Below are 19,569 nucleotides of genomic sequence, written 5' to 3'. Positions count from 1 at the left end.
GAGAATTGGTATGAAAATTAACACACTACATAGAATTACAGTCACTTGAAGCTCATTTACATGATCTGTAGAATGGGGAGTACCCAGCAAGATCCCAACTGTTTGAAAATGAAAAAATAAATAAATAAAAAGAAAAGGTCAACTTTTGACCCACAATTTAGGAAATTATTCCATTCCCAAGGTAATCAGCCTGTCATCCAAATAATTCCCTGCTCAATAGGAAAAGATCCTACAAGCCAAGTGGTCCATCTGAAGTTGCTATGGCATTTTTGATACACAATAATTTGGCCTGTGAACTTCAGTAGTTGAGTTTCCTAATGTATAAGATAGTCTCAAATTTCCAACATGATTGCTCGTATTCAATAGATAACACAGAAATATATGCCAAAATGTTCATGTCCTACATTAAAAAGAAAACTTACAAAGATATCAAATGGATACCAAATTGTTGCCACATCTCTCAGTACAAAACTTCTAGAGCTAAGGAGTAGGAAATGCTCATTTCGCTTCCAAAAAACCTGTAGAGCTTGCATGCAGACACGATGTTACTATCCAGAAATAATTTTAATTAATCTTAGGTCCCAAAGATGGGTTCCTCTGTTTCTCGACGTTACATATTTGAAATATCTTCCAACTTCAAAGATATGTTCTTTCAAGCTTTTTGTGCACACCCACAACCAATTTGGGTGTGATTCCTTTGTGTTCAAACGTCCCTGCTTTTCCCTATCAAGACTGCATGCAGCATTCCTTTTTTCGTATCAGCTCGATTCTAGGATTCTAAGGGCTTGCTTTCTTTGTTTTCCCGAGCCAAACACAATAATAAACAGAACATAATGAACACTCAAGAAATTTGATAAGTTAAATCATTAATTTTAGAATAAAACATGCTGCTTGGAAATTCACACACCCAGGTAAAGTAAAATGGCACAACACTGCCCCTGCTGGGGTGGAGCTCTATAGAGCTGGGGGTGTGAGAACCATTCCCATATGCTTATCCCTTCAGGCTGCACTGGCCCCATCCTTCCTTTCAGCACCTTTGTGAAAATATACATAGTTAAGGATGTTTATCCCACAACACAAAAGAAGTCTGCTTTAAGAAGCCTAACAAGTCTAGGTTGAGTCATTAAGGCAAACAATAGAAGTAAATGAACATAATTCCATCCTGTTGCTACATGGGAATGACTCATTTTACTTACCATCTAGGAAAATAAACTACATATTATTAATAGTGATATTGTTGCAGAGGACAATTAGATTTTCATAGGTATTTGCGTGTTTTATAACCTAAAGTCAGCTACCATTGATTTCTTCCAGGATGCAGTTCTCATCTTGTCTCTTCCAAGGCTCCCGTCTTCCTCACCTGAACCAAGGTGAGGTCCTTCAAGCTGGGATGACTTCTCCAATTTTCCATTCTTTCATTTACAAAACGAACCACAAACTCCAACTTGATCACCAAATTCCAGATCATAATGTCTATGGGTTTCTGGCTTTGTGTGGAGTGTACTAACCATGCTGGACTTTAGGTCCAAAGAGGACAATGATCTAAACTCTGGAGCAGTGCTTCTCACAGGTGGACCACACTTGGAGAAGCTCTGAACCATGGCTGCAGTCACCTGGGTCCACGGAGACCTCTGTATGCAACCTGAGGAGCTCTACTGATATCTGATTTACACACCCAGCTTCCTTTTAAATGTTTATTCTAACAAAAGGTTTAGTAACTGACACTCAATCAGCTATTCTAACCCCCTTGGTTTACAAATAACAAAACTGATGCCCGGAGAAAAAAATTACAATTATTTTCTGACCTGGCTACTGGGCCAGCATTCTGTTCTGATACCATCCATGGTCAGACTTTCCAACTAGCATGGAAAGCTCCTACCATTTTCCCATGTTTGTCTCTCCTTCCCTACTATTATGACCACACTCAGTTCTATGTCAGCCTTTTCTCATTCTCCCTTCTCATTCTCCCAAATGTTGAGTGTAATCATATTCCCGACACAGTGAACTGAACCCATTCACTTTTGGGACCCTAATCACTCCTGTGCTTTAAGAATTTACATGCATGGATGGGACACCTTTGATCCCAACACCATCCAGATGTTCCAAGACTCCAAAAACACATTCTTTTGACTGCAGCGTCCTAGGCTTCATAATCCTAGACTGCTGATACCCCACCCCCACTCCAGCATCCTCCTGGGCTATGAGGGCAACACCTCCCTGAGCTGCACTGACCACCTGCCCAGACGGGGCAGTGCTTCACCAGCATCCTCCCCAGGCTCGCCTTCCTTGACTTTCTGCCAGGTCTGTATTGCCATCCCTCATCACAGGATTAATCTAAAAAATCATTTTTCTAAATAATAAGGTCCTACTATATTGAACTCTATTCAATATCCTGTGATAAACCATAATGGAAAAGAATGTGAAAAGAATGTATAAGTATAACTGAATCATTTGCTATACAGCAGAAATGAGCATAACACTGTAAATCAACTCTACTTCAATAAAATAAATTAAAAAAAAATTTTTCTATTCCTAGACCTTAAAGTGTTGTTGGCTATGATTCCACCACCATGTGGACTAGACTTAACTAATAGATTACTTCAGCTAGATTTTCCTGCCTCCAGCAGCCTATTTACTCATTTCTAATTGACTCTCTCCCTCAAGTTTTCAATGAGTCTTCACAATTCCCATCATCTTGAACCCCCAAATCTGCTTCAACACCTCCCATCTGCACATGTGCTATCATATCTAAGACAAAACACAAGATCAGAGCTCAAGTCTGGGGCTGGATTGGGGAGGATTAATTAGCCTGCCACACTGTGGAATCTGGACTTATCTTGGGGGCATTGAGAAGCCCGTTCAAAGCTTTGCTATAGAAAGACCACTCTGGAGGTGTTGGGAGGAAGAAATGGAATTGAGCTATAGGCAGATACATGGCAGGGGTTCAACAAATACACATAGCGGGTGGGGGAGAATCAAGAATCTCTAAATACTGTACTTTGTACAGAGTAGATAAACCATAGATACATAGAACTGATCTATTCAGGCTCTGATTCTCAGAAAAATGTACATAGAAAATATTTAGTAAACTTTAAAAAAGGCGTAGTTGAGAGTGAGAATATTCCTGCTCTGTCTTGTCATCAGGCAAATGAAATGTATTATGCAATGGACAGATGGTGTAATAAGATATGAAATGAAATTAGCAATGATGAAACCCAGAAGGAAATGAGGAAAAAGGTCAATATGTTAAAGGTCAAAGGAATTTGGCTCCATCTCGTCTGGTTTTGTAAAGGTCTGAGGTCACAGCTATTAATGGCTTTTACTGCAGGGAAGTTGTAGGACTTCCTACAGCTGTGCTGAGGCACCAGACACTCACCCAGGGTTGTTCAAAGCTATAGGTACGTCGCCGATCCTCCACGTCTTCATCCTGTTTCGCTTGCTGAAATTCTTGCCGGAGACGCTGTATCCGATCATGGTTGCTAGGAGTTGATCTGTTGCTGAAAGACAAAATGGGCAACAATGAACACTCTTCAGAAATACAATCTGTGGATGGCAGTTACTAGGAAAAAAATGGCAGCTTGCTGTGAAATGGTGCTGTTTGGGAGGAAGTGAAATTTTAAGACCATATCTAGGCATTTCAAATGTGTTCATTTTGTTCTTATGATTAAGACTTATGGAGGTAATTTCAGGCAGATATTCAAGATGGTGAGCAGTATTTTTAGACATTCCTTTTTTATGCAGCTCTTTAAAAGCCTCATTTCCTCTCTGTAATCTGGTAAGGTGTTGGCAACAACAATAGTTTAGAAAGGACATTGCATGAAAAATCATAAATACCAAGGTCCTCTATCTTCTTGGAATAAGATACAGTGCCTCTGGACTGTGGCATCTTTGTATACAGAAAGTGCACATAAGAATCCTTTCTGCTTTAAATATCACAGTTGTAACAATCAAGTGAGATAACCTCATACATTATAGCCTCACAAACATGCAGTATTATTTACATAATGCCATTATATGATGTTCTTATTTATGAGTTATCAGAGGTCTAAACACAAAAGCTCACACTCACAACATAAATAAAAAACGGTTTAAAAACAACTTCAGGTGGTAGTTGAATTGAATCAATAAGTTAATAATATTGTTGGCTTCATTTTGATAACTCTGAATTCTGTTTTATCCTCACAGAAAGCTTATAAGATAGGTACAGAAGGTAGTATTTCACACACACACACACACACACGCACGCACACACAGATATAAATTTCCAGTCAGAGAAGATAAGTAACTTGTTTGAAGTCTCTAGTCTTTCCCTGGCCAGTAGGGAAATGTGAGACTAGAATACAGAATTTTCTGGCCACTCTCAGACAGTAAAGAATCTGCCTGCAATGCAGGAGAACCAGGTTTGATGCCCAGCTCAGGAAGATCCTCTGCAGTGGAGCATGACAACCCAGTCCAGCATTCTTGCCTGGAGAATCCCTTGGACAGAGGAGCCTGTTTGGGACCCTACAGTCCATAGGGTCGCAAAGAATTGGACATGACTGAAGCTACTGAATATACACAAATCAATCTTAAATCTCACAGTGCTTTTGGTCGATTCCATTCCCTAGCACAAAATCACATCCAATCCGGACAGCTGTTCAAGCACACTTGGTATACAGTGTTCCAATGAAACTTTCAGCTTCTTGAGGACAAGAACCAAGTCTTATATTTATCACATATACCCTCCAAGCTGCTGGCAGAATGAGAAGCTGTCAGCTAACAGAAGGGTCCCTTCATGGAACACACGTTGCCCTGGTTACTTTGAGCAGATCTGACTTCTCTTGGCCACACAGCTCTTGGGGTAATGGCATTTGTGAGAGGTGGCTTAGAAAGAGAACGTTTCAGAGAAGAGAATATAAAATTCTCAAACTAACATATGTCTTTGTATTAGTTCACAAATTTTGAGGGATTCTAAACGTTTGAAAATCTCAAATTGAAATGATCACATTGAGGACCATAACATGAACACCTTCTAAGAAGACAGGATTGTCTCCCATCACTTCATCTCCCGGGTGGGTTCCTACCACCTTCAAGTTTCTATTAATGTCATGAGAATTTTTGAAATAGTTGGTTGATACATTCAATTTGATGGTTTTCCCATCAATGAAAACTCATCTTCCCTTTGTTTCTCTTCTGACAATCTTTGGGATTGATCAGCTGGAGGACATGGAAAGTTAATGCTTCTGTAAGATGTGCGACTTGACACACGAGACATCCTTCCACTGCTTCAGACTTCACCTCCACACTTCTGAGCCTGGCAGGCTGTTATTCCTATTGGCTTTTAAGTCACATATACAGCATCTTATTTCGTCCCAGCAGACACATTTTCCCAGGGTAATGCCCAATCCACAGAACTCCTCACTCTCCATGGGAAACTCTGATGGCATAGGCGTGTGTGTACACTCCTCAGACAAAGGCTAGGAGAGCCAACATTCATTCATCTCACTCCCTCTTTCCAGCTGTGACTCTCTTTTGCTCCTGACTAGCTTTACAGCTTTTTTTTTTTTGACCAGGTAGCTCAGTTTGTAGAATCTTAGTTTCCCAAACAGTGATCGAACACAGTTCCCCTGCCATGGAAACGGGGAGTCCTAACTACTGGACTGCCAGAGACTTCCCTAAGTGTTCCTCTACTGTCCTTTCATTCTTTCTTTTTGACTGTACTGGGTCTTCAATGCTGTGCATGGGTTTTCTCTAGTTGTGGTCAGTGGGGGCTACTCTTTGCTGCAGTGTGCAGGCTTTTCATTTTGATGGCTCCTCTTGTTGTGGAGCACAGGATCTAGGCACATGGCTTCAGTAATTGCAGCACAGGGCCTCAGTAGTTGCGGTTCGCAGTCCCTAGAGGGTGGGCTCAGAAGTTCTGGCACATGAGCGTTAGTTGCCTGCAGGATGTGGAATCTTCCTGGATTAGGGATTGGACCCATGTCCCCTTTATTGGCGGGTGGATTCCCATCCACTGTACTGTCAGAGAAGTTCTATTTCACAGTTTTTAGTAGAGGGATTTAGGAGGCTTGCCTGATGAAGTATTTTACAAGTCCAAGTAGAAATATTTTCCTATTATTTATTTTCATGTAGCACAGTTTTAACCCCATAATTATCAGGTCCACGAAGTCCAAGCCATTGGTGAAAACAGACCTCTTCTTACTATTTGTGATTACTTGAACACACAATCTCCCAACAAGGGAAGTGGACCCAGTGTCCTTAATGTTCAATTCTAGTGACCTTCATGTTCCTCATAGGATAAGACAAGTCCTGGAAGTCATTTCTGACCTTATTTCCAAATCTGAGCTGCTGGTGAGACAACTGTTTCACTCTCTTTTCCTCTCTTCCTTTCTTCTTATGCGCTAGAAGAAGCAGACTGACCTGCCCAAGACTAGCAAAGCACCTGGGCGTTGAAGGCTGTAGCGGTTTCCTGATGGATGGAGGTTCCCAAAGACTGGGAGCCCATTAAGCAGCCTTGGGTGACAGCAGCTGGCAGCCTGCAGGTGAGACCCCGGCTTCCAGAGATGTAACACTGCAACTGCTCAGCTCTGCCTCTTGGGTCAGGCCCTAAGCGTCAATAACTCACATCTGGATTTCTAAAGTTTTTGGTTACCTCTTCTATCAAGAAGGCCAAAGGAAATTTAAAATACTCATTAGCATTAGTGATGAGTTCCTGCAGACCCCAATCAACTTACATTTGGGTTCATCGCCAACTTAAAGTTGCTCATTATTATTACTTTTTGGTGAGGAATATAATAAAGATATCATCTAAGTTAAACAGATGGGTGAGTGAAACAATAAAACTCTTAAAGAGGAGTCAGTCAGTCAATCAATTATAATTGATTCCCCCTCATAAGGAGGGGAATCACAGAGATGCTTTTTGTGCAAAAAAATCCACACAGTTTACATTCAACACTAGCATTTAGCATGTTGGTGTTTATGCACGTGCACACACGCATGTATGTGTGTGTGTGAGGGGGTGGATGTGTGTATTTTAAACTAAATGAAGATTCTAACAGAATCAAGAAAGCGTACATTGGATCAGATACTACAGAGATCCCTAAACCACATGTACAACCTAACCTTGACTTAGATGGAACTCAGATATTTCCCATTCAATTACCATGGGGATGTACCCTTTCCTATCAGAGGTAGATCACACAGAGTGCTAAGCCTTAAAACCTTCAGACTGGACTCCTGTGATGTGCTTCACAAATAGCTGAAAGTAGCTGAAAACACCAATCCATGCCAAATGCAGCCACAATTCTATTTGTAGATAAGCATCAGAGCCCATCCTCCATCCACGCTGCACAGGCGTGTGTACTCCAGCCATCTTCCTAGGTGCCCTGAATGAGGGAAAAAACTTCATAACCGTGGCTCTCACCACTACACACGTCTTGTATATGAATCTCATCATCTAGAATGCTTGTTTAAAAATGCTGACTAAGACTCACCTTGAGATAATCTGAGCCAATCAATCCATCCACTGCAGGCCCAGGAATCTGCATGCATTTGAAAGTACTGCAAGTGCTCTGAAAACTATGCCTGCAGGCTTCATTTGTTGTTGTTCAGTTACTAAGTCGTGTCTGACTCTGTGACCCCATGGACAGCAGCATGCCAGGCTTCCCCGTCCTTCACTATCTCCCGGAGTTTGCTTAAACTCAAGTCCATTGAGTCGATGATGTTATCCAACCATGTCATCTTCTACCACCCTCTTCTCCTTTTGCCTTCAATCTTTCCCAGCATCAGAGTCTTTTCCAATGAGCTGGCTCTTCACGTCAGATAACCAAAGTTTTGGAGCTTCAGCTTTAGCATCAGTCCTTCCAATGAGTATTCAGGGTTGATTTCCTTTAGGATTGACTGGTTTGATCTTGTTGTCCAAGGGACTCTCAAGAGTCTTCTCCAGCACCACAGTTCGAAAGCATCAATTCTTCATCACTCTGCCTTCTTTATGGTCCAACTCTCACATCCGTATATGACTACTAGAAAAATCATAGCTTTGACTATATGGACCTTTGTCAGCAAAGCAATGTCTTTGCTTTCTAATATGATAGAGGAGGAAATGGCAAAGCACTCCAGTATTCTTGCCTCGAGAAGCCCGTTAACAGTACGAAAAGGCAGGCTTCATAGTTGGGACAAATTCCAATGCCTGCAGGGCAATTAACTAAAGAGCGAAGGATACCCACTGTGCTGTGACAATTGGGGGAAATATGCTTGGTCTACAAAGGGAGGCCCTTACTTGGTTCCAGTAGATTGTTGTCCGGAAAGAGTACAGGTCTGATGTTGCCTTCTAAGTTTTTTTTGAGAGAGAAGTCAGAATTACAGGCTTCCCACCTCCTAATTTTAAATGTTGGCTTGTTTTATTTTTTCAGTCCTAGGTGAGACAAAAAATATGTTTGTTGCCTGCTAGCTTGTAATCTCTACTTTATATTCTGCAGATGCTGCTTATTTTATATGTTGCCTTGCTAGTCTATTTACTTCCACTGCACCAAGATAAGGCTACTGGATCCCTAGTAACTAGGACCAAGAAACAAATATTAAATTAAAAAAAAGACCACTGAGCATTGTCCATGGAGCCTTGCCTCTGCTCCTGAGGTGTCTAACCCACGGCACACTGGCCTGCAAGCTTGAGTTCTGACCTATCTTTTCAGACCAGCATTTGTTGAGATAGAAGTGTTTGTAACATGACTGATGAATTCTTTATGGACTAAAAATACTTTACCATTTGCATGTTTAATTATGCAGAGGACATCCAGAAAGCTGGAAGAGAGGCCATGGCTTTAAGACCCAGAATCTGATGGCAGGGAGAAAAACTACTCAGGGTTCTGGACAAGGAGGTACCACACTGGGACACACTTCCCTTCCTATGGAAGGAAGGAGAGCATGAAAGGAAAGAGAGGAGCTAGACAGAGGGAGGGGATGGATCCATGGGCTCAGGAAGGGGAGAAGATTCTAGTTTCTAAGAGAAGAGAGGATCCCAAGGAAGAGAGGAGATAAATTTGCTCATATCTTTCTTTCTGCGACAACCTCTCCTTTTATTTCCATCTTTCCATTGCTACTAGGAAGTCCAAGAATTCAAATTCCACCTCCTTGAAGCCTTTCCTTACACTGCAGCCCCTGTTCATTTTTTGCTTTCAACTCCTCAGTAATCCTTGTCCTCTGACATGTATATATTTTGTACATCACATCCCCATGGTAGGTAAATTGTTAGCAAATATTTATAATGGATAGGCTTTTCAGGTGTCCCACAATCCCTGTCTCTGGGATTCACACCTTTGTGAGTGAGTCATACGCAAACAAGTGAGTGTGGACAGGGCCCGAGACTTGCTTCTATCCATAGAAACATGGCAAAGGTCATGAAATAGATATAATTACATATATGTGGTTATTTAAGAATGCAGGGTCCATCTTGCTAGTCTGTCTCTCTCCTTTTTGGCACAGAAGAAGAAAGCCACCATGAATCCTACAGCTTCCAAGAATTGAATGCTGCCAACAACTCCAGAAGTGGGAAGTGGTGCTTCCCTAGAAGAGGAGCCTCTAGGTGAGAACACAGGCTGGCTGACATCTTGGTTGCATCAGGATGAGACCCTGAGCAGGGGATTCTGCTAAGCTGTTGTCAGACTCCAGACCCATGAAAACTGATACAATAAGCATGTGTTGTTTGAAGCTGCTGAGTCTGTGTTAACTTGCTCTTCAGCAAGAAAACTGATAACCACTGATGATGGCCTTGGCCATGTGACTTGATCTGGCTGGTAGGATGTTAGTGGGTGTGATGCAAACAGGGATTTCCAATGTGATTGCATGGTGGGTCTCCCCATGGTGACCACAAAAGATAACCCATAAATTCCCTAAACTTTCCTCTCTTCCACACACACACATATCCCCCACTGCCATCACCACCACATCATCCTTTGACAATGCGAAGGGGTTGTACACACTACTAAACATCAAGTGGCCTAGAAGGGCACACAGAACTATGCCTTGCCAACACTTGCAACCTAATAAATATTGCCTGTTGCAAAGCCTATTGGATAAAAGAGGAAGAGCGAGGAAACTTACTTGATGAATGAGTTTCACCGCTACAATTTATACAGTTAGTCACTCCGAAGTTTTGGTCTTGGAGAAAAATTGCCCAAAGTAAATATAATTACACAAGATGTCTGTGAAAGATGGTAACTGCCAGATCTTAATGCATGCAACCAACAGAGCATGCTTTCCTCTCGACACCAGTTACAGCCAAAAACGCCCCATGGAAGTCTATCTAATGGCTTAGGGTGACTCCTCTTGTCAAACTCCCCATCACTTCACCAAAACACCCCACTCTGACTCTGTGCTCTCTGCAATCAGCCCTCATAAGGTCAAAGCAGCATTGCGGGGGTTTTCCCAGAGTGTAGTGAGGGCAGACCCCCCAATCTGGTTGTTTGGTAAAACTAAACTCAAGGACTCATTCTAGTTTTCTCTTTCTGGCAGAGACTGGTAACCGGCTACGATGTGGGTCACATACAACCCACAAGGAGATATTCCTGGTTAAAATGAGTTTTACTTATTTTGCCAAGGATTCAGTACATTACAAGTGGTGCAGTAGTAAAGAATCCACCTGCCAATGCAGGAGATGCAGGAGATGTGGGTTTGATCCCTGAGTTGGGAAGATCCCCTGGAGAAGGGAATGGCAACCCACTCCAATATTCATGCCTGGGAAATCCCATGGACAGAGGAGCCTGGTGGGCTACAGTCTATAGGGTCACAAAGAGATAGACACGACTGAGCAACCAAGCATGCGTGCCCTACGTAACAGATTTCCTTCAAATCCCCAATTTACAAAAGAATAGGTACATAGCAAAAATTTTGGTTAACCATATCAGCTCATACCTTCAGCCTCTTCATTTTTGTTATATACTTCTCAGCTCCACCAATTTACTTTTTTGGCCTAAGTACAAAATTCTATTCTAAATGCTAGTGAATTTCACACCTGTACTTGGCATCCAATTACTAGGGATGCAAGAGGATATTATTCTTTTTCTCAATTAAAAAATGCAAAAGCCGATTTCCAAATTATATCTGAGATGGTGGAAATAATACAGCTTCACACTGAAAGCATTTTCCTGGTGTATATCTATCACCTCCCTGCAGGTATTCCATGGGCACACCAGAGGGGAGAATTGCCAACTTTTCTGCTGAAGGTACTCTTTCTCCTCCACCTGCCGGGACTTCAAAGACCTACCCTCTCCAGATCCTAGGATTCCACAGTTAAGATGCTGAACCCTCATTATGGTCTGCATCACAGCACATTTAGAAAGGAGAGAGTAAATTAAAGCTTCCAGGACTCCATTCATTTACACCCAGATCCTGTTCTGCTGACATCTGTCTTCTCCAAGATTTGGCGATGTCTTCAGGTAACAACTCAGCCTTCATGTGAGGTTCCTGGGTTTTAGTCGACTTATTTAAGGGAAGCGTATCTTTTTATTGATTTCCTCAGTATTTACACAGATGGAAAGACTAAAGATCCAGAACCTTATGGGAACAACCCATCCTGCAAGATTACTTGTTATTTTTGGATACATTTTCATTTGAGAAAAATTAAAGCCTATTTCCCTCCCTTAATTCTTCTAACATCCTAGGAAAGGAAAATCTTTTAGTCCCTTTATTCATACCAACGGCAAGTCTAAAATTCAACTATTTCTAGGATGTCACTGAAATCAGACACCAGGACTGAAGCAGGCCAAAAGTGACACTGGGAAAAACATATGTAGGGCAGACCTGTCACATAGCTATGGAAACAGGCAGCCAGCGATGACCACAAGCGTCTCAGATCATTAAGCAATGTCTGACTGTGATGTCACGCGTGGATGTACAGAGTTGTAATCCTTTCAAAACAGACAGATTGTCAGCATGATAAAGTGGGTATAAACAAGTTCTTGAATAAGGATGACTAAAATGTTGGGGGTGGGGATGTTACTGAACTAATAAGGGATGCTGGCTCAGGGACCAGGAACCAATGCTGTTCAGAGGCTGCAGGTAAACAGCACTATTTTCACTCAGATATTTTTCCATACTGATTAGCAATTCCATCAAATATTCCTGATCTTGTAATCGCCAGACAAGAAGTTATAATCTACAGATGTCAGATCTGAGTTCTTAATTGCTGTAAATTAGTGAGCAAACACAGGTTTCTCATTAAACCCATTACACCCCGTATGGTAAAATGGAGCACGTGCCATGCGTTCTCTTTCCTGGCATCCTTTGTGAAATCCTAGGGGCAGACATAGCAGCAGAGAGAGATGGTAGGGTATGCGTGGCAGGTTCCTGTCCCTGAAGGTATGTTTATTCTAGAGGGGGAAGAAAACCTCTAAATGGCAATGAATGTGTTGCCTATATTTTAACAATGAGCTACATTGCATCCCATCTTTGCTTCTTTAAGGCAAAGTGGTGTCACCCTTCTGAAAACTTCTGCTTCTCTCAGAGCAGTGGTCCCCACCCCAACCTTTTCAGCACCAGGGATCAGTTTTGTGAAGACAGTTTTTCCACAGACCCAGATAGGGGACGGTTTGGGGATGATTCAAGCACATTACATTTGTTGTGTACTTCCTTTCTTTCTTTTTTAAATTTATTTTTAGTTGGAGGATAATTGCTTTACAATATCGTGTTGGCTTCTGCCATACAACATGAATCAAGCATAAGTAATCATGTGTCCTCTCCCTCTTGAACTCCCTCCCATTCCATCCTGCCTCTCCAGGTTGTCACACCGGGTTGAGCTCCCAGTGTTATATAGAAACTTCCCATTAGCTATCTATTTTACATATGGTAATGTACATGTTTATTTCTATTATTATTACATCAGCTGCACCTCAGATCATCAGGCATTAGATCCCAGAGGCTGGGGACCCTGTCTTAGAGGAACCTGGAGACACTTCCTCCCAAGGCCTTGTCTCCTGTCCCCTGTGTAGGCGAAGAAGCATAAATTGATAAATTAAAAGGGAAGGAAGGAACAGGCTAAAATGCCATGACAAAGCCAACTCTGAACTTCAGCTTAGCTACGCACCTTAGTGCAACCTGGCTGAGAAAACAGGCTTTCTGCTATGGCTTTACCTCTCAGACTGGAAGATTTATGAGGAATAGGGGAAAGGGTGGGAGGGTTAAACCAAGAAATGTATCAATTACCAAACTACAAATAAAAATAGCTCCTCTGCACAAGCTTCATTAAGTTTTATCAGCAAGTATCTTGGGGTTTTACACTCAAACCACAGGTCATAAATTCACAGTAAATTCTCCATATGTTCACCAAACACCTGAATTCAATTTCTCTTCTGGTTGTGAAGTAGGAATGTGGTGCTAAATTAATTATGCATGCAAAGTTAGTTTCTAACAAGGGCAGTTTTTTTGTGATGCTGAAAGGTATTTATAACATCTGAAATTTGAGGATAGATCTTTCTTCAGTCTTAGTATTTTCATACTGGCATAAATTCTCTCTTCCAAGTTTGTACAGTGAAAAAATAAAGTTGGTGAATACCTTGTTATAATATAATGTTCGCATTTTTCTGTGGATACTCTCAGATATTTATAAGATGTAACAAACAGTCTTAACGTTTACTCTAAGGATTTTAGACAAATATTTCTATGAGTAGGTACAAATCACCTTGAATTACAGGGAAAGTCTACAGTGAGACTAAATGGCTATATTTATATATGTCTATGTGTACATGTGAAATTAGCTACCTGGGAAATATCGTGTCATTTTTGGTTTATTTTCACAGTTTTACTCATCATCTGTAATATGAAAAGAATTATGAGAAACTTATGCAAATCCCAAAGGCACTTACTTTCCTCAGCTGATAAAATTCATTTTCAGATTCTGACAGCCATGATTTGTTGTCCATTTCACACCAATTTCAGTGTAATAAATCATAACAAATTAAAAACATACAGCTCTGTTCTCTGGGTTGAAAAGGTGGTCACCAAAGCTGTTAATACTGCATCTGCTTCTGATGTGATGCGTCAGAGGGAGGGTCACCTCTCTCCATCAGAAAGACCTGGGACTGTTGCGAGTCCCTCTGTGGTCATTCCGTAAAAGGGCTATCATTTTATCAGCAGCAGAATCTCAGGAATGTACCCCTCGCCCCCTTTTATTACTATCATCATTCTTCCTTATTAGCCTGTCACTGGGTTCAGGCAGGAGTGAGAAAAATTTAGCTTTACTTTTTTCGAGGGGAATTCCTCCAGTTGCAAAAAATACACACACACATAAACATACATAATTTCAGGACCCAACAATAAATACACGAAAAAAGACGTTCCATTGTGAGCCTGAGGTGGCTCCTCCTGACTAGTAAATTTCACAGAAATAATCCAAGTTGGTTGCTACCCAAAAGGGTTGCTCAGTCTTCCAGTCACACCTCCAGTGAGGCAAATGATAAAACTCCGTATCAAAAGTAATATTGTTTAGCAAGCTTTAAAAAATTATCAATGTAAAATTATCAAAGAGATCATACTCTAATAAATCTTGCTAAACAGTCTTTGAATACTGTGAGGGTGAATGTTAGAATCTAAAACCCCAGGGATGGTGGATAAATTCATATTGAACCGACACAAGCCCCTGTGAGGGAAGAGTGCTGGGCCGTAGACAGAAGCAGGGTCCTGCAGGCATGAGTCTTCCTAGCAGGCAACTCTGTGTGGCTTTAAACGAATAAATGATGGGAGAGAAAATGTTTTCCAGGTATACCTATGAATTTAAATGCATTCTTGAAAATAAAATGTTACTGCCTATAAGAAACCACATATGTCATTTTTCTTTGCACAATGCAAGAAGCAGTTATAATTTGGGGTTAATGCCCAAAGTGCATTTACTTTTCATAAATCGTGTGATTTTCTTGAACTGTCTATTAAATGGCAAGGACATGTAAGGTTATTCTAATGGGTTACAGAGTTGAGGAAAGTTTATGGATTATACTATTCATTCAATAAAACCACTGAGAATACAAAGGTTAGTGAGTTGTGACCTACAGTTAAAGTCTATGCTTCAAACTAAAATATACATTTGAGTGAATAAAGAGTGAATGGATTTTTAATATTACAGGTGAAAACCTTGAAAAACTAAAAGTAGAGTGAAAATCAGGAATACATTATGGAAATTTGAAATAAAAAAGCAATGGAAATTAAATTACAAAACCTGATGGGTTTTGATGACAAAATAAAACGATTATCATGTTCTTTTTCACATTACAGGGGTTTTATCATACAAGCATAGAAACTAATTATAGAACCATTATTTTAATTCTTTAATCATGAAATGATTACATAGAATTTAAGACTAACATTGTCTTTGTTTTTGCATTCTGTCTTTAATGACAGCATAAATGCAAAATACTATACAAAACTCAGATTTTTTTTAAGATAAAAATTCTAACGCAATGTGGTGCTTAATGCTCATAATTCTAAATAATGGTTGAATTCTATATGGCTTTTCTGAAATGACTTAAAGTGGAAAATAATGTAACAGAAGATATAATGCCTGTAGGTTTCATGAGTGTCTGACTCTAAAAGGTTTTGATACCTAAAATAAAAGTAGACACATAAATTTATTCGTTTTCTAAAAAACAGAACATTGGATGGGACCAAATAGAGAGTCTTCATCTATTATTTTCAAACATTTTAAAGAGCATTAGAATATTTTTTTGACTGGTAATTATTCTTTTTACTTCTATTTGTGCTCTGAATTAAATTCATAATTATTAGTTAATAATTTACTTTTCTTCTATTCATGATTTGACCATGCCCTAATTTACAAATTATTTATCTGGAAATAAATGAGACAAAAATGTCAATCAATTGAACTTCTCATTCCATGCTTAACTGAATTATTATGAGAAAGCACAAACTATGTGACCATATTGATTTGGAATTAATGGTGGACATCATTAATGATGCTTTTATGTTTTATGCTTATATTTTTATTGGTGTTATACATATGTATGCTGCTGCTGCGGATAAGTCGCTTCAATCGTGTCCGACTCTGTGCGACCCCATAGACGGCAGCCCTCCAGGCTCCTCCATCCCTGGGATTCTCCGGGCAAGAATACTGGAGTGGGTTGCCATTTCCTTCTCCAATGCATGCATGCATGCTAAGTCGCTTCAGTCGTGTCCGACTCCGTGCGACCCCATGGACAGCAGCCCACCAGGCTCCTCTGTCCACAGAATTCTCTAGGAAAGAATACTGGAGTGGGTTGCCATTTCCTTCTCCATACACATGTATAACATGTGTATATACACATATATATAAGCTTGGAGTCTCAGCTTTTAAAGCATTGCACTTGTAATCTGCAAGGTTCCAAATATAAGTAAATCCTACTTTAATGATTTACCCAAATCCTCAAACTTTCTCCCCTAAACACATGTTCTGACATTAACATTCAAAACAGTTTTCCTTTCTTTGACATGTGATGAGATTCACAGTTCGGCTTTATGTTTATTATACATGTTTACTCCCATTGGTGGTTATGATATATCATTTTAATCCTCTACTTCAGTATTTTCCGGGATCCACTCTTAATTGTCCTGCCCAAGAGTAACCAGCTCCCATTTGGATCTCTTAAAAGCATTTCACTGGTACTCATGACAAAGAATGTGTCATGAGTTTCCCATTGTGCAATCGTGCCCTAACTACAGAGCATACTTTTAGAATACAGCTCCAGACTCCACAGACGCCACCACGAAGCTGATATCATTGTCCAGGTAAGAGCATAGTTTTATGGCTACCACATGTGAATTAATACAAGCAAATCAAATGTGGAATGTTGTTGTTTAGTCACTAAGTAGTGTCTCTTTTGTGATCCCATGGACTATAGCCCACCAGGCTCCTCTGTCCATGAGATTTCCTGGGCAAGCATACTGGAGTGGGTTGCCATTTCCTTCTCCAGGGGAACTTCCCAACCCAGGGATAGAAACCTGCATTGGCAGGTGGGTTCTTTAAAACTGAGTCAACCAGGGAAGCCCCCCCAAAAACCTATCATGAGATCCCAAATAATCATTGTCTTAGAAGAACCAATCGATACTGATTAACTAAAAGTTTATCAAAATCTTTTTTTGTATGTTTCAATCCTTATGTTCAAAAATCCTTACAGAAAGCAATAAAGTCTCTTCCATCTTCGAAAGAAGGAAAAATGAATATCATTTAAGTTTTTAAAAAGCTTTAAGATTCTCATGGCCTTTAGTTCTGATTACTGACTACTCTGAGTAGAAAAAAGGGAAGAAATTGAGCTGAATCTTACTCTATTGACTATAGGTATTACCCCCAAAGCCTTTTCACCTTTGTAACTTTTTTCTTTTTTTTTAAACAAATTCCCCATAATGGCACTTCTTATGTACTTACTTCTTTCTCCTAAAAAGGGCAGTTTGCATGCTCATTGGCTAATTGTGGATCTGCTTAATTGAGCTCTAGTTAATGGAAACTCCGTTGTAGCACTTTGCTTAAATATTTATACATTTTAGAATTATACTGTAGCTGAATGACAAAAAAATATTTCTTTTGTTACCATAGTATTCATAGAAGAGTTTCTTTTCTTTCATTTGACTTTTTCTTTCTCAATTTCAGGGATTTTACAAATTACCAAAAAAAAAAAAATCAATAATATTGAATTCCAGACAAATTATTTAAAATGTGGAAAAGAACGTTTTGACCTATATCAGTTCAGTTCAGTTCAGTTGCTCAGTCGTGTCTGACTCTTCGCAACCCCAAGGACCGCAGCACGCCAGGCCTCCCTGTCCATCACCAACTCCCAGAGTTTACTCAAACTCATGTCTATTGAGTTGGTGATGTCATCCAACTATCTCATCCTCTGTCGTCCCCTTCTCCTCCCACCTTCAATCTTTCCCAGCATCAGGGTCTTTTCCAATGAGTCAGCTCTTCACATCAGGTGGCCAAAGTATTGGAGTTTCAGCTTCAACATCAGTCCTTCCAATGAATATTCAGGACTGATCTCCTTTAGGATGGACTGGTTGGATCTTCTTACAATCCAAGGGACTCTAAAGAGTCTTCTCCAACACCACAGTTCAAAAGCATCAATTCTGTGGCACCGTCCAACTCTCACATCCATACATGACTACTGGAAAAACCATAGCCTTGACTAGACAGACCTTTGTTGGCAAAGTAATGTCTCTGCTTTTTAGTATGCTGTCTAGCTTGGTCATAACTTTCCTTCCAAGGAGTAAGCGTCTTTTAATTTCATGGCTACAGTCACCATCTGCAGTGATTTTGGAGCCCAGAAAAATAAAGTCTGACACTGTTTCCACTGTTTCCCCATCTATTTGCCATGAAGTGATGGGACTGGATGTCATGATCTTAGTTTTCTGAATGTTGAGTTTTAAGCCAACTTTTTCACTCTCCTCTCTCACTTTCATCAAGAGGCCTTTAAGTCTTCTTTATTTTCTGCCATAATGGTGGTGTCATCTGCATATCTGAGGTTACTGATATTTCTCCCAGCAATCTTGATTCCAGCTTGTGCTGCATCCAGCCCAGCATCTCTCATGATGTACTCTGCATACAAGTTAAATAAGCAGGGTGACAATATACAGCCTTGATGTACTCCTTTTCCTATTTGGAACCAGTCTGTTGTTCCATGTCCAGTTCTAACTGTTGCTTCCTGACCTGCATACAGGTTTCTCAAGAGGCAGGTCAGGTGGTCTAGTATTCCCATCTCTTTCAGAATTTTCCACAGCTTATTGTGATTCCCACAGTCAAAGGCGTTGGCATAGTCAATAAAGCAGAAATAGATATTTTTCTGGAACTCTCTTGCTTTTTCGATGATCCAGCGGATGATGGCAATTTGATCTCTGGTTCCTCTGCCTTTTCTAAAACCAGTTTGAACATCTGAAAGTTCACAGTTCACATATTGCTGAAGCCTGGCTTGGAGAATTTTGAGCATTACTTTACTAGCGTGTGCTGCTGCTGCTGCTAAGTCGCTTCAGTTGTGTCCGACTCTGTGCGACCCCATAGACGGCAGCCGACCAGGCTCCGCCGTCCTTGGGATTCTCCAGGCAGGAATACTGGAGTGGGTTGCCATTTCCTTCTCCAGTGCATGAAAGGGAAAAGTGAAAGTGAAATTGCTCAGTCGTGTCCGACTCTTAGCGATCCCATGGACTGTAGCCTATCAGGCTCCTCCATCCATGGGATTTTCCAGGCAAGAGTACTGGAGTGGGGTGCCATTGCCTTGAGATGAGTGCAATTGTGCAGTAGGTTGAGCATTCTTTGGCATTGCCTTTTTGGAATTGGAATGAAAATGGACCTTTTCCTGTCCTGTAGCCACTGCTGAGCTTTCCAAATTTGCTGGCATATTGAGTGCAGCACTTTCACAGCATCATCTTTGAGGATTTGAAATAGCTCAACTGGAATTCCATCACCTCCACTAGCTTTGTTCGTAGTGATGCTTCCTAAGGCCCACTTGACTTCACATTCCAGGATGTCTGGCTCTAGGTGAGTGATCACACCATTGTGATTATCTGGGTTGTGAAGATCTTTTTTGTACAGTTCTTCTGTGTAGTCTTGCCACCTCTTCTTAATAT

At 40.6% G+C, this 19,569-nt stretch overlaps 1 protein-coding gene across 27 annotated transcripts in view; it reads right to left on the bottom strand.

The window, feature by feature from the left end:
* The window catches only part of PARD3 (par-3 family cell polarity regulator), a 598,386-nt gene that overhangs the window by 14,524 nt on the left and 564,293 nt on the right, over positions 1–19,569 (bottom strand). For 26 of the 27 annotated variants that reach the window (XM_081554391.1, XM_081554371.1, XM_081554384.1 and 23 more), the window contains one exon: positions 3,377–3,497. In XM_081554391.1, coding sequence (XP_081410517.1) covers positions 3,377–3,497 — 121 coding nt within the window. The remainder of the gene's footprint in view (positions 1–3,376; positions 3,498–19,569) is intronic. The other variant, XM_081554383.1, reaches the window with a different exon arrangement.

Source organism: Giraffa tippelskirchi, chromosome 13 (assembly GCF_054371585.1).
Source record: "Giraffa tippelskirchi isolate mGirTip1 chromosome 13, T2T-mGirTip1v1.2.pri, whole genome shotgun sequence".
Taxonomy (NCBI): domain Eukaryota; kingdom Metazoa; phylum Chordata; class Mammalia; order Artiodactyla; family Giraffidae; genus Giraffa; species Giraffa tippelskirchi.
The sequence above is the reverse complement of the archived record's forward strand: the minus strand, read 5'-3'. Positions and strand labels throughout refer to the sequence as shown.